The 13,902-nt window shown below is 56.1% G+C and overlaps 7 protein-coding genes across 7 annotated transcripts; 4 read left to right on the top strand and 3 right to left on the bottom strand.

The window, feature by feature from the left end:
* Positions 1 to 355: 355 nt before the first annotated feature.
* Positions 356 to 1,219, top strand: PPAPDC1A (phosphatidic acid phosphatase type; the record flags this gene model as incomplete). The annotated part of the gene is made up of 3 exons (XM_028642283.1): positions 356 to 494; positions 557 to 1,012; positions 1,119 to 1,219. The coding sequence occupies 3 exons, from the start codon at positions 356 to 358 to the stop codon at positions 1,217 to 1,219; spliced, it is 696 nt and encodes a 231-aa protein (XP_028493919.1).
* A 282-nt stretch (positions 1,220 to 1,501) lies between these two features.
* D7B24_008188 (uncharacterized protein) lies at positions 1,502 to 2,452 on the bottom strand (the record flags this gene model as incomplete). Its single annotated transcript, XM_028642282.1, has 4 exons — positions 1,502 to 1,629; positions 1,696 to 2,114; positions 2,171 to 2,355; positions 2,429 to 2,452. The coding sequence occupies 4 exons, from the start codon at positions 2,450 to 2,452 to the stop codon at positions 1,502 to 1,504; spliced, it is 756 nt and encodes a 251-aa protein (XP_028493918.1).
* An 800-nt stretch (positions 2,453 to 3,252) lies between these two features.
* On the top strand, positions 3,253 to 5,880 carry D7B24_008187 (uncharacterized protein; the record flags this gene model as incomplete). Its single annotated transcript, XM_028642281.1, has 3 exons — positions 3,253 to 3,259; positions 3,353 to 3,957; positions 4,018 to 5,880. 3 exons carry the CDS (start codon positions 3,253 to 3,255, stop codon positions 5,878 to 5,880), a joined length of 2,475 nt encoding a protein of 824 aa, XP_028493917.1.
* A 1,181-nt stretch (positions 5,881 to 7,061) lies between these two features.
* Positions 7,062 to 7,944, bottom strand: MED7 (Mediator of RNA polymerase II transcription subunit 7; the record flags this gene model as incomplete). Its single annotated transcript, XM_028642280.1, has 3 exons — positions 7,062 to 7,385; positions 7,448 to 7,624; positions 7,687 to 7,944. 3 exons carry the CDS (start codon positions 7,942 to 7,944, stop codon positions 7,062 to 7,064), a joined length of 759 nt encoding a protein of 252 aa, XP_028493916.1.
* A 606-nt stretch (positions 7,945 to 8,550) lies between these two features.
* Positions 8,551 to 9,654, top strand: D7B24_008185 (uncharacterized protein; the record flags this gene model as incomplete). The annotated part of the gene is made up of 1 exon (XM_028642279.1): positions 8,551 to 9,654. The coding sequence occupies one exon, from the start codon at positions 8,551 to 8,553 to the stop codon at positions 9,652 to 9,654; it is 1,104 nt and encodes a 367-aa protein (XP_028493915.1).
* A 329-nt stretch (positions 9,655 to 9,983) lies between these two features.
* Positions 9,984 to 11,624, bottom strand: D7B24_008184 (uncharacterized protein; the record flags this gene model as incomplete). The annotated part of the gene is made up of 1 exon (XM_028642278.1): positions 9,984 to 11,624. The coding sequence occupies one exon, from the start codon at positions 11,622 to 11,624 to the stop codon at positions 9,984 to 9,986; it is 1,641 nt and encodes a 546-aa protein (XP_028493914.1).
* A 603-nt stretch (positions 11,625 to 12,227) lies between these two features.
* Positions 12,228 to 13,528, top strand: D7B24_008183 (uncharacterized protein; the record flags this gene model as incomplete). Its single annotated transcript, XM_028642277.1, has 4 exons — positions 12,228 to 12,293; positions 12,834 to 12,929; positions 12,988 to 13,133; positions 13,234 to 13,528. The coding sequence occupies 4 exons, from the start codon at positions 12,228 to 12,230 to the stop codon at positions 13,526 to 13,528; spliced, it is 603 nt and encodes a 200-aa protein (XP_028493913.1).
* Between the last annotated feature and the right edge of the window lie 374 nt (positions 13,529 to 13,902).

Raw genomic sequence — 13,902 nt, 5'->3', positions numbered from 1 at the left:
CGAGACGACATTTTACGACGACTGTGCTAACGCACCATCTGCAAAGGCCGTCCCGTATCTCACATCACCAAGAAAACTCCGGCGACTGCCTGGCGGAATTCTGCGCCTGCACTTCACTTCCATACCTGGAGGAAACCTTGAGTTCGGCCTGCCAAGATGCCACCGAACTGGGGTAATAGTGAAGGGAGTGCGCGCGGAGGCGTTGTGCCCGCCCTGAGTCGATTTTGGAGGGTATGGGGCTCATCATCGCCATTCTCTGCCGGAGACTGACACCGCCTTCTCCAGAGATCTCATGCGCCAGATTATCTGGGCTTTTTTATTCTTTTCGCAGCATGGATGGCGGTCAGTAAACAAGATGCGAGGTTCCGAACCTCCAAACCAGCTAACACTCTTTGCCAAGATCATAGCTTTTGTTGAACCGTTCCACCGCATGTTTTTCGTCAATGATTTACACATCATGTTCCCGCATGCCGAGGTTGAGAGAGTTAGCGTCCGTAAGTTGAATACCTCCCTGCTCCTGGTCCTAGCAAGACGTTCAGCTCATTGTACAATGAAGAGTGGAACTTCATCTATGCACTTTTCATTCCCCTCGGCGTCCTCATCGTATGGAATTTCGTTACCCGTGCATCCGTCCACAAGCATGAGGTGACCTACCTCTGCTTTGGTATCGCGCTCGTCATGACCTCCTTCATCACCGATGTCGTCAAAAACGCAGTGGGCCGCCCACGTCCTGATCTCGTTGCGCGATGCAAGCCTGAGCCTGGCACACCTGTCGATGTCCTTGTCTCCATCAGCGTCTGTACGGAGACCGCCCACCACCTCTTGCATGATGGATGGCGATCCTTCCCGTCCGGACATTCTTCCTTCTCATTCGCAGGTCTCGGCTTCCTGAGTTTGTTCTTTGCCGGCCAGCTCCACGTCTTCCGTCACGAGTCTGGCGGACGGGATCTTAGCCGCGCCTTGGTCTGCTTGGTACCGCTACTTGGCGCTGCGCTCATTGCCATTAGCAGATGTGAGGATTACCGGCATGATGTTTACGATGTTGGAGTTGGGTCCATCCTGGGTTATACTGTGGCGTACTGGAGCTATCGTCGCCATTGGCCAAAGTTGACCGCCAGGGAGTGCCATGAGCCACACCCGTACCCTGGGACGGAGTCGAAGGCTGGGTGGTCGCGCGTACGGGACGAGGAGGACAGTGCGGGTCAACGACCAGATGTAGGCTTTGAGATGGCCTATCTAGGCTCCCCACTTGAAGAGACAAGACGCTGATCAGTGGCTAGGCTTCGGAGTGAATATAGCGATTTGTCCAAGGAGCTCGGTGTTCCGGCGCTATTTGACGTCGCGGCATCGGGGAAATGGGTTTCAGGATTGTTTGTTCGCAGGCACACACGCGACTCCATACGGGCATCATTTGTATAGTATTGGTGGTACACTTCGTCCCGAGAGCGTCATATAAGCCCGTTCCCGTTCAGATCATGCTTTCATAGCCTCTATCGCTTCTTCATTTGTCCTCCGCGCTCTCGTCCTTCGCCAGGTCATGCTCCTTCAGAAGCTGCTTGATCTCCTCGGCACTCCAGAGACGGTGGTAGATCTTTCCGTCGCTCGTCTGACCAACCGTGGCAAATTCGACTACAACGACTCGGGTGTCAGTATCAGGAAAAGAATGACCAGCGAGAGCAGACTGGGACTACATACGTTTCTCGGCGCTCAGCTTGGTGGAATCCATGGTCTTGCTAAGAACCTTCACGGCCAGACCACACGCATCCGTGAGCTTACAATCCTCCTTGTAGTCTTGCTTCAGCAAGCTCTCCGCACTCGCACGGTTGGCACCAACAGCGGTCGCCTTCCATCCGCCATAGTTGCCTGAAGGGTTGCTCTGGTACAGCTGGAACTGTCGCTTGGGATCCCAGCCGGCGTAAATGAAGGAGACGCCGAACGGTCGGAGACCACCATGTTGTGTATAGCCTTGCTTAAGATCGCACAGCCTTCGGACCAGCTGTTCACACGGGATATCTTCGTTGTATGTGAGGAGGTAGCGTTGAGCAGCCTGGCGTGCGTAGTTAATCAGGATATTGGCGTCAGCCGTCATGCCTGCCACGGCGCAGATCATGTTGCTGTGGGAATAATTTCTCAGCAAGTTGCTGCTCTAGTTCTCATCAATGATACATACTCGTTCACCGTGTACAACTTCTCAGCCGACGTGTCTTGCTCCAGCAGCTTCGACGTCACCTTTCGCTCGGCAGCAAGGACGATGCCATCTTGTGCAAGGATGCCGATCGCAGTTCCGGCGTGAGAGATGGCTTCCAGAGCGTACTCGACTTGATACAGACGGCCTTCAGGCGAGAAGATGGTCGTCTACATGACCGATGTTGTCAGTGTTCGTTCGTAACGATGGAGGCTGTGGCCTGGGAAGGGGGTCCTGGCTTACCCGGGAATCGTAACGTCTAGACATGTCGTCGCGTGCGAGGCTTGACAATAAGAGGAGAAGTGTTGTTCGAGTCGGGACTGAATAAGGACCTTCGGCGGAGCTGCAGCGTCGATGGGGTGGGAAGGACGATTCGTTACGATGAGGCGGGAGTTTGACGTCTATGGTGGGAAGGCTGTATGTAGCTTGAAGCTCTAGGCAATCGATGCACGCGTTAGCTGACCCTTGCCAGTGAGGTAGGTGTGTGCTTCAGGTGTAGGTACGACGATTGGCAGAGAGGGAACTTTTAGCGCACGCATTACCACACCAACAAACAGGTCTTTAGGTCTGAACAGAAAGTACAGGTACTTCAAAGTGGGCCTGGGCTGCGAGGTGGGCATCCTCGTAGGCCGAAGCTCACCGCGACTCCGGGCAGTACACGTGACCAAAATCCGCACTAGCCTTACGTAACCCCTCTCTTGTATTGTCATGGAGGAAGCTTCCCACCCATCTCGACCTCTTACCCTTCCTTCGCGCGCGACAAGGCTTCTCTGTTTTTTTCCTTCGGTGACGAGTTCTCCGAGAAAGGTCCCATAGTGTATTATCCAGCCGTGAAAACTTAGGATTGCGTTCAATCGCGTAATTGCACCTCTCGCGAAGCTGAGCGGTCCTCGCGTTCGCGACAAAGGCCCGCGCGGCGCAATCACGCGCGAGCTCCAGCACCCCCGTCGCAAACCACGCTCGGTCTGTCCAGCCCGGCTTCGAAGCCCATAACCCTCGCCACTTGCCAGGGTGACCTCCAGCTACTGAGCTCTTGAGAGGGACGCATATCGTTCCACGTCAGCGACATGTCTGGTAAGCATTGGCGCACAGCCCAGCAATCTGCCCCGCGATCGCATTGCGCGCCGAAGGGCGTCGCAGAACGAGATCACTGACTTGGAGGCGCAGAATCCGAACCTCGGCGCTCTGTACGCGCTACGAAAGGACAGCATACGAAAGCTTTCGACGATCAGCCTCTCGAGGCTCCGAAGAAGCGAGGCAGAAAGAAGAAGCAGCAGCAGGAAGAAGAGCCTGAAGAGGAAATAATACGCTGTGTTTGCGGCGCCACCGATCAAGACGACGACGAGGATGACCAAGTCTGGGTCGCATGCGACACTTGTGGCGCCTGGCAGCACAATGTATGCATGGGCATGCCCGACGACAATCTCCCCGAGCACTACTACTGCGAGCAATGCCGCCCTCAGCTGGAGTACCACAAGGAGCTACTTTCTGGCATAGCCGAAGGTAGGAAACCCTGGGAAGAACGCCAAAAGGCGTACAGGGACAGAAAATCAGCCGAGGCTGCTGAGAAGAAGAAGAAGCCTGGAAAGAAAAAGGGGATCCGAGGATCCAAGCGCGTCAGCGATTCCAAGGAGGATGTTTCGCAGGCCGCGAGCTCCCAGGCTGGAGATTCACCTGCGCCGGAGGCTGCTCCGAAACCCAAGGGCAAAAAGGAGGTTTCGAAACCTGGTCCAACAAAGCGCAAGGCTGACGAGAGCGACAAGGATGTGAAGGTGAGTTCTCGCGAGAAGCTGTCTAATCGGAACGACCAAAACTAACATGTATGTCAACAGACACCCGCACCCAAGGTGCGGAAAGTTTCCGAGACCGAGCCGAAGCGAGTCGAATACGTTGCGCCTGCTGACCTTCCCGCGAAGATGGCAGACGTAGCTGACACAAACCACCGGTCTGTGGCGCAAGCCCTTCAAAAGGCTGTGGCCATTGGCCTCGGAACAGCTTTGAAGAACAAGCTCATTACGGTGCCAAAGGACACCACACCTGCTGCCTTGTCCGAGCTGTGGGCGATCCAGATTGAGCGAGCTGTTCGTGACAGTCACCCCGACGCTAGTCAGTACTCAAACAGGTGCAGGACTTTGGTCTCGAACCTGAAAGCGAATCCAGAGCTCAGCATGGGATTGCTTCATAGCACACTGTCGCCCCCAATGTTGGCTGTCATGACTTCTGATCAGCTGGCCACGAAGGAACAGCAACGTCTGAATGCGGAGTTGAGGGCCAAGTCTGAAAAGCAGTCGATTTTGGTCACAGATGACGGTCCTCGCATGCGACGCACACACAAAGGCGACGAAATGGTGGAGAACGATGCCGAATCTCAGATGGAGGAGGCTCGCCCAGCGTTCCGTCGCCCTAGCGCTCGCGATCAACAGGCTGACGCGACAGAAACTGAGCCCCCACGCCCAGAAAACTCGGTTGAGTTGCCCGCACACGCAGCTTTGCATGTTGATACACAAGGCCCTCAGCAATCGCCGCGACAGGCAGACTTTGATATCAACAAGGTCTTCTCCAGCGTCAAATCGCCCACAGGACAAGAACGACGCCCATCGGGCCAGGTGTACCACGGCAATGGGCCTGGCGTCGATGCTGATGTTGACCGGCTGCTACAGGACGAGACGGATTCTCCGCCATACTCCCCTACTGACGAGTCTGAGCCCGATGTTGTATGGCGTGGCAGCCTCGCCATGAACACGATTGCGGACTTCCCGGCCACTGCCAAGTTTGTAGCAGGGGCTAACCTAGCCGCGAGCATTGGGTTGGAATGGTCGACGCTGATTCCAAAGAGAATGGCCGTGGCCGGTCGTATCGATGAACAGAAGGCCATTGAATATCTCTGTGGCCTACGGTACTCGGACAAGACGGATGTCGTCGTTGTCTCGCTGTCGCCCTCGTCCGAATCCTCGCGGCCCGAATTTCGGAAGCTTTTTGATTACTTCAGTTCCAAGAAGAGGTATGCAGTTATCGGCCAGAAGGCGGTGGGCAATGTGCGCGATACCTATCTCGTCCCTGTCCCTGCAGGCGACAGCGGATTGCCAGAATTCCTGCTCAACTTTTCCGACAACCTGATTCCACAACGTCGCGGTGAACCGATTCTGCTGGCAGTTTTCGTCTATAGAAATCTTGACCAGCATCCGGCGCAGTCTCCAAAGACGAATACGACGACCCCAACCCCAGCTAGCCAAGGCAATCGTCAGCCGTCAGTGTCGGGCCCTGCTTTCTCTCCAGCCGTGGGCCAGAGTCCCTTTGCACACGCCTCGCCATCCCCGGTTACTACCAACGGGCATCCAACACAAGGCGCCCATCAGGTGGTGCCGCCGAATCAGGCACCACACGGCTATGCACAGCGTGAGCCCTCGGAAGATGATTTGAACAAGCTTCGACAGCAGGGCGAGGCTATAGCGCGAGAAGTACTTGGGCCGTTCATCGATTGTGCCACCGTTCAATTTCTTCTGCCTCAGGCGATTCGCATGACGCGCCGGGAATGGCAAGTTTGTCGTGGGATATTCGAACGAGACGAGAGAGCCCGTGTAGATCTCAAGTATCTTAGCCAGCTTCTCCAGATCGAAAGCGAGGCAATGGCATCGGCGTCAGGAGGCGGCGCGCGAACGGCGAATACGCAACCGGCAGCGACGCCATCCGCTTGAGTGGCAGTACCGCTGTAGGGAACAGCAGAGTGGGACGGCGTTGGTTTCTTATACAAATTACGATATGAGCGTTGCGTTCAACAAAGGGTTCAGGCAACATGGATTTGTAGGGTACTCGGTTGGCGATTCCCGCATGGCTCGCAGGGATGGAAGCCACACTATCTGGGTTGCGCGAAAGGTCGGCCTGATCTAGTGTAACCCGCTCTTGTCCTTTTCGGAATGTCTCGCCTGGGAATAGTAGTAGCTTTTCGCGTGTAGTTAACGATGAATACTATTATTGCTTGCACATGACGCGCCTGAGGCGACCCAAATCTGGGCACTGCAGGGTACATGGCTTGAACCAACAAATGCGACACGACGACTTCGTGGCTGGTGGGATCTACGTTGGCACAGACGGCTAAAACGGGTCACATCTATTGGACACGACCTGGGGAGACCTTGACACAGCTGTCCAAGGACATTGACTCGCTGTGCCTTAAATAAGACGTTGCCCATCTTGTCATCTTATTTGCAGTGCGTATTGTAAAATCTTAACTGCTGATCTGACCGTCCACCTCGCTGAAGCACCACCTGTTGGCGCCGATTCCCGATTACTATATGTACGTGCCACGTTCTCAAGGCCATATGTGCAATTGACGTCACCGGTTCTTGTCGCTAACATCTTGCTGAGAACCCAGCCAAATTGCTTCTCCGGCCTTCAAGCCGTCGACATTTATGCGCCTCGGGCCTTGAGCTTTAGTTTCTGAACCGGCTGAAAACGAAACCATGGCTTGCAGCTCCCGATTTACGCCCGTCAACCGCAACGGTCCTGGCAGTGCAGCAACATCTATCGCGGAAAGTGTTCTTAAGCCTGCCGAGGCGACCGGTGGCAAAACCAAGTGCTTGGAGTGTGACGGCTACTCATGCTGCTGTATCCCTATCCCGTGCACAGTCATGTAGACGTCGAATTCAGATTGGAACATGCGGCGCGTCGTGCAGGCTAGGCTCGTGTTGTAGAGATAGCGCATCCTGCACGAGAACAGGGGTGAGATGGTAAGATGTGGAGCAAACTTGTGAAAGACGCAGCGGTCTGAAATGGGTATCAATGTATTTTTTTTGGGCGTACAGAATCATGTCGTTATGTATTCACGCGCTATACTCGGAACTTCTTCACGTGCAGCCCCTTTCGGCTGCTGACCAGCTCAGAGGAAGAGCTCGTCGGCCGCTTCCCATACCTCCCTCTCCCGTCGGTCCGAGACGTCGTTGCTCGCAGGTTGTTCATTCCCTTTTGATGCAGATTCCGATGTAGGACCGGCCTGAAGGATATCGATGCTGCCGAGGCCCTCTAGTACTCTCTTTGCGCTGTCGACCTGGGCCCTGATGGCTGCAGTTTCGGCTCGGGTTCGGTCGAGATGTGATTGCATTAATGCGATACCCGATTCGCGCGCCTGGTGGGGGCGATATTCATTAAGAACATGATGGAAGTTCATGAGAAGCGTTCGTAAATCGTCAACTTTGGCGGTAGACTAGAGGGGCAGCAAAAGTCAGCGCGGCGCGCAGAATGAAGACAACGAGCGAGGGAGCGTACATCTTCCGGGGTGACGCTCATTACTCCGACAAGCTCGAGAAAATTGAGCAGGAGCGATTTGGCCATTCGTTTCAACTCAAATGCGCGATCGAGGTGCTTGCCATCCCTTTCGTCGTTGTGAGCTGAAGCCAGGCGCTTGATGTTGACTTCCTCCAGGGAGGGCAGCTTGTCGTCCAACTGTGCACAATGTCAGTCTCTTTGCCATTGCGATTCTCAAAAAGACCGCTGGCCTCACGTACGCTATACTGTCCGCCCAGAACGCGCCAGGTCCCTGTTGACGGTTCTGCTGGCGGCTGTAGGTTGATCAGTTCGTCGGGGATTGCTGACGTTCGGATCGGCAAGTCCTTTAGGTCAGTGCCAGTCTCCTCAGCCCGCGTAGCTCGCAGTTCTGCGATCCGAGTAATGTTCTCGGGCGTAAAGTCCTTCCAGAACAATGGGGGATTCGGGAAAGCGGAGGAATGGGCCTTCTGGCCTTGCTGGTCGGTGTTGTCACCCATGTTGCTGGAGCTGGCAGTCGGCGGATAGATAGGGGAAGTCGGCTATCCCATGCAGTGATGTATCACTGCATGTCCGCACACCGCGATCCGATACCGTCGTGTGGATATGATGCGTCTCGTGCAAGTGACGTGGGAAATCTCATCTGGAATGGAGGCGTTTTGCAACTGAGCTTGATCCAATTGCCTACTGGGAAGTGGTACCTTCCACCTGGCTGCGAGAGGTGCTTCAAGGGTGGAGGGGTCAATGGGTGTTGCTCCACCTTGGTGCCTTGATTCGGTTTAGCGCGGAGAAAGCTACCTGCAATGTACCCCAAGTGCCCAGGTGATCCTCATCTGACAGCTGCTGTTATGTTCCCCCTCCTCAGCAACACAGCGTGGTGGTGACGACAAAGAGCGTGCACGCTGCCGAGTTTACGGACAAGACTCGCCCCAGACTCATAGCGAGGCATCGAAGAGTCTCGTCGCCCTAGCCGGACCTGCCCAAAGCCGAGAATAGTTGCAGAAAGGCTGTTTCTTTGGATTTAGCCATAACCAGCCATAATCAAAGACCCCCGATACTGACGCACATCGACTCTCTCGCCGGCCGTTGACCGCCATTTCACATTCATGCAGCAAGTCGCCATGTCAGACGTCCGGGCCCTCTTGCGGCAGCAACGTGGTGCCCGTCGAATTGACCATCCATTCGCTGCCTACTCTGATGCTGGCAAGCTTCTCTGCACCCTTTGCCACGAAGCTGTCAAGGCCGAGTCGCTATGGGATGCCCATTTACGCGGGAGCAGGCACACAGACAAGTCTCAGAAGCTGCGAGCCTCGCAAAAGACAAGAACGACAACGATAGAAGAGCAGACGAATGGCACGCACAAGCGAAAACACGATGCAGACTTGGACGACGAGGATGCTACGATGGTCGATGCGACAGCACGCAAGAAGCGCAGCAGGAACGACATGAACACACGCGATCGTTCGGGTTCGGAAAACAGCAGCGACAGCGCGGGCGAGACCTCGCGCGACCAAGAGATACAGCCGACAAAGGACCAGACGTTGACGCCCCCAACACTGAACAGGAGGACGTCCACGACGCCCGTCCAAGGCGGCGAGATGCTGATCCCATCACGGCCCGCGACGCCTCACCACCGCGACGGCACCTCTTCTACTGCGACACCCCTTGGTCCGTCGCCGCTCATTCCTCAAGACCCCATCGCGCCCTCCGGACAGCCTGACGACGCGGTATCAACAGTGACCGCACAGCAAAAGGTGGACGAGGACGAGTGGGCTGCATTCGAGGCTGACATGGCGGCTGAGAGCATGCCATATGCTGACGACGCCGTCATCTCTGCGCCCGCCATGACTGCAGAGGAGCATGCCGCCAATGCGAGAACCGAGGAAGAAGAGCGCGAAAAGAGGCGCCTGGCGGCTGAGAAGGACGTGGCTGATGAGAAGGAAGAAGCGACGCGCGCGCTAGAGACGGAGTTTGAAGAGATGGAAGAACTCGAGGCGAGAGTGCGGAAGCTGAAGGAACGACGCGAGGCACTGAGAAGTCATGCTGATGTGACCGACGCAGAAAAGGTGGAGCCACCAGCGCAAAAGGCAACAGTCACCAGTCCAACCGGGAAAGGCAAAGGCGATGATGAAGAAGACGGCGAAGAGGAAGGGGAAGACGACGACGACGACGATGAAGACGATTTTATGGGGTTTCGATTTGGAGGTTGATATACGAAACCCACCTGATGACATGTGTAAACAAAATTGTATAACAAGCATATTGATTTGAAGACAGTCGAGGTGGTGCCCATTGTCTGGCATGGAGCGAAGTTTTGATCCGGCTTGCAGAGGTCACTACGGGCGACGAGGTTGAGAAATACGATGCGTGTACGATTAAGTGACTAGTGACTATTATAGGATGGCGATGGCCATTGTTATGGCAATAGCCATTACATGTGCGAAAATTCCAAAAGATTACAAACCTGGACCCAAAAAGTGACATAGAAAAGAAGAAGGAAAAAGCATCGTCGGTGCTTCATCTCGCGGCCTGTCGCCTATCACCACAGGTTCATGAGCTTAGCAAAGGCCGCGCGAGGAGCCTTCGGCGTGCGCTTGGACTTGTAGGTCTGTCCAGAAGTGTACGCGGGCCCAGGGGCAACGCTTGTAGCAGTACCGTTCACGGGGTTGACACCAGCGGTCTGTGTTGCATTGGCGGAGGACCAGGCACCGCCGGTGGGGCGGAGAGTAGCGATGACAGTGTTGTACTTGGTCACGATCTTGGATGAAATGGAGCAGTCGGGCGTTTGCTCAGGAGCGCCCGTAGGGTAAACAGTGATGTGCTCGGTAGCGGTGCCATAGACAGTCGTGATGACGCAGGGCTTTCCCGGGTCATGGTGTCCGCAGGGAGGGACCGATCCAGTACTGTTCGTCGGCACGGGGTAATGGGCCGATCTGGTACCGTTCGACGGCACAGGATAAGGGGCAGTGGTTTGGTAGCTGCCGTGGCCGTAGATGGCGTCGGCACTCTGATGGACGCCAGCGTCCTTGTCCCCGTTATCGTGACCAGAGCCCTGCTCGTGCTTGTGGTCGTCGCCATATGCCTCGCCGTCCTTGCCTGTCTCGCCACCGTGATGAGTCTCTTGTCCGTACGATGTTTTGTCGCTGTGTTCGTAGGACTCGTTGTGTTCGTGGGACTCGTTGTGTTCGTGGGACTCGTTGTGTTCGTAAGACTCGGTGTGGTACTCGGTATGGTACTCGTCGGACCCATACTCTTGCTTTCCGCTGCTGCTGTAGTGAGCACCGCCGTTGCTGCTGTTGTTGTCGTTGCCACCGCCATTCTGGTTGCCGTCATCGTGCTTGTTGCCCTTGTCCTTGCTGCCATCAGGGTTACCGTTGTCGTGCTTGTTTCCGGCATCGTACTTGTTGCCGTTGTCCTTGCTGCCAGTGCCAGTGCTGCCATCGTGGTCCCCGTTGCCTTGCTGGTTTCCATTGTTGTAGTTGTTCCCGCTGTGGTTGTTATCGCTTCCGTAGTCCCCGTTCTGCTTTGAGCCACCCGAGCCGGATGTCGAGGTATGGTACGCCTGACCCTGGCCATCCTTTCCGCTGTCATGGCTGCCACCGCCGGATCCGTGATCAGATGCGTGATCCTTACCGGACTCTCCCTTTCCGTTGTAACTGTCCTTGCCGACGGAATAGTCGTTGGTTCCGTACTCATGCTTTCCGCTGCTTTCGTACCCAGATTCGCTCCCGTGGCCGGCGTACTGGTCCTTGCCGTAAGACGAGGAGGCCTGGGCCTCGTAGCCGTTATGAGTCCCCGTCACTGCGTCGTAGGCAGCCCGGGAAGGGTCGCCGCCATCGCGGTATACGTTGGTAGTGGTAGGGGGGATTTCGTAGGTGACCGTTACCGTCTTCTTGCCATCGTACTCGGCGTGTGTGTTGTACGACTGGTCATCGCCTTGGCGGATAGTGTGGATAACGGTTTGCGTCTTGGCCGGCTCGGTGACGGTGATGCACTCGGTGACAGTCTCCCTGAGGGTGGTGACGGCACCGTGGAGCGTCTCAGTCACCGTCGTGGGGTAGGCTTGGACCGGGGGGCAAGGGCAGGTGTTTGGGTTTGTGTTGGAGCGAGGTCTCATGCGTTCCGGCCTGGCGCTCGATAGCGAGGCAAATGGCAAGAGCAGGAGAGGAATGCGGTACATGGTGGGCGGAGTTACCGTTGAGCTCGGCGTAAGATGGTGCGGGATCCTCCTCTGGGGTCTCAGGTGTGAAGATGCAGTGTATGAGATCGAGGCTCGAGATGAAAGATTGTGGAAATGGTTCTATGACTTGATGAAGAGGCTGTTGTGTGATGAGACGATTCGAAAGGGTCAGAATGCGGCGGCACGACTCTCTCACTTATACCACAATTCTCCTTACCCTCCAAGCAGGGAGTCTGAAGGAACTGATCGAAGGAGTCTGATCAAGGACCATGATGGGTCCAGGCGCAGCTCACCCTTCCCTCCGCTGGCATCAAGGGCAGATGTATTGAGGCAATACATTGGGGATGTAAATCAGGGCTGCAGCCTGTGTTCGTCGCAGGGGATTGACGTTGGCATGCGAAATCCGCTACCTTTCCAGGAAGCAGTGAAGGGAAAAGAGGGAGGTCGCCGCTCCCCTTTCACAAGCAACTTTTCAACGGGATAAATGGGTATCTTGAGACAAGACCATTGAGACCAATGGTATCCGTTGCGAATCTATGCGCAACCATGTGGAGTCGTGCAGTCCCTGGCGAGGGAGAGCGCGAAGCCCAGGGAGCCCACCAAATGGGCCATCTTGCAGCTGGAGATGAGAAAGAGGTGACTCTGGGCCATGGCGAGAACGACTCACTGGTACTGCGCATGATCGTCTGCAATCATGGGCGGCCATCGAGGCCGCTGAGTCGCCCAGTTGTGTTTCTCTTGATGGGCAATGCTATACCCAACTCTCGACGTGAGGAAGTGAAGTCAAAAAAGATAAGATCAGGGACAGGGTCACCCTGGCCGTAAGACTAGGTCGGTGTGTGCCTGAACCGCCTCCCTGGGAGCAGCTCTGTGCTGGGCATTCGGGCGTGTGCGGCCCGCCCGGTGTGTCAGCCAGCGGGCCGCCATGCCCCCCTTCTCCCCCCCCCCTCCCCACCGCGTCATGTCGAACCAGGCCAGCAAAGTGGGGGAGGGTCTTCGCGGGCCGACGTGTTTCCGACGATGCTCGATGGTCCGACCTCTGACCGCCTGCTCAATATGGCCTTTCGAGGTGTCACAATTTCCGGCCTTGCCATGTGCTGCTTCAGCGACACCAACAGCAACCAGCAAAACACACGGGCTTGCGCCGCCCCGAGATCGAATTGGCAGCCACCGCAGGCTGTTTGGCAGTCACTGCGCACCGTTTAGCAGCCCACGCGGCGCGTACTGTACTTCCAGCGCCAGATCGGCAGGATGGGCGTCTGCACTTCCTGCTTGGGTGGGAGCAGGAAAGAGGTCTTCGATGAGGTTTGTCGCCATACAGAAGTATTCAAGAGATGACTTGCTAACGGTCGCTTGCGTACAGGACGAGGAATCGAGGCTTTTGTTCGACGACCCCAACGGCATTCACTATGGCAGCTTTGGCGACCAGAGCATGAGCGGCCAGGAAGACCCCGTCGAGGTGCAACGCGAGAATGAAGCCCTGCAGAGAGTTGTAGCCAAGACATCCGAGTGAGTCGTCCGCCTGTCGGCAGAGCCCGAGATCAAGAGACTTGGAAATCGCTCGGACTACACAACGTGAATGGCACAGCCAGCTGACGCGTCGTCCCAGCAATATGGTCGATATTTTTGAGATCGCCCCGCAAGATCATGCGGCGCGACCTGCGCCAGCACTCTTTGCGTATGCAGGACAAGAAGCCCGCATCGTTCGATATCAGCACCTGCTCTCCAAACTAGCCTCCAAGGACGAGGGCGAGGGTCAGGGCCAGGGCCCGGCGGGCGTTCAAGTGGATTGGCTTCCCCAGGAAGACACGGTAGACGTGCAGCGCCGTGCTCCATCCATCAAATCCGAGTCTGACGGTCCCCTCGTTGGCACCTTTGCAGATGCAGCTGCTGCGATGGCATGACGTGCTGCTTCGGGACAGAACATCGACACGTGCGCCGCACCGCCTACGGTCCGGTCCATCGTGGCCCGTGTTGGCCGCGGCTGCATCTGCGACTGCTTCTGCGACTGCTTCTGCGGCTACGGCTGCGGCTACGGCTGCGGCCATGTGGCCGCTGTATTCACTCTTGTACATTATTTGACGTGGGACGATTAGTCCTTGGACATGCCCACGTCGCATCTCACTTACCGACAGTTCGGCACCGAGGGACGGGCCGGTGATGCGGCGAGGTGTTGACGATAACCCCCGCCTGCAGGACGCTCGTTAGTCTTGCATTCTCATTGAGTAATATTGGAATGCTAGGTATTTCGCACAATATATGGTCATGGAAATTGACG

Source organism: Verticillium nonalfalfae (genome assembly GCF_003724135.2).
Source record: "Verticillium nonalfalfae strain VnAa140/NRRL 66861 chromosome Unknown scaffold_70, whole genome shotgun sequence".
In the NCBI taxonomy this organism is placed as follows: Eukaryota; Fungi; Ascomycota; class Sordariomycetes; order Glomerellales; family Plectosphaerellaceae; genus Verticillium; species Verticillium nonalfalfae.
The sequence above is the reverse complement of the archived record's forward strand: the minus strand, read 5'-3'. Positions and strand labels throughout refer to the sequence as shown.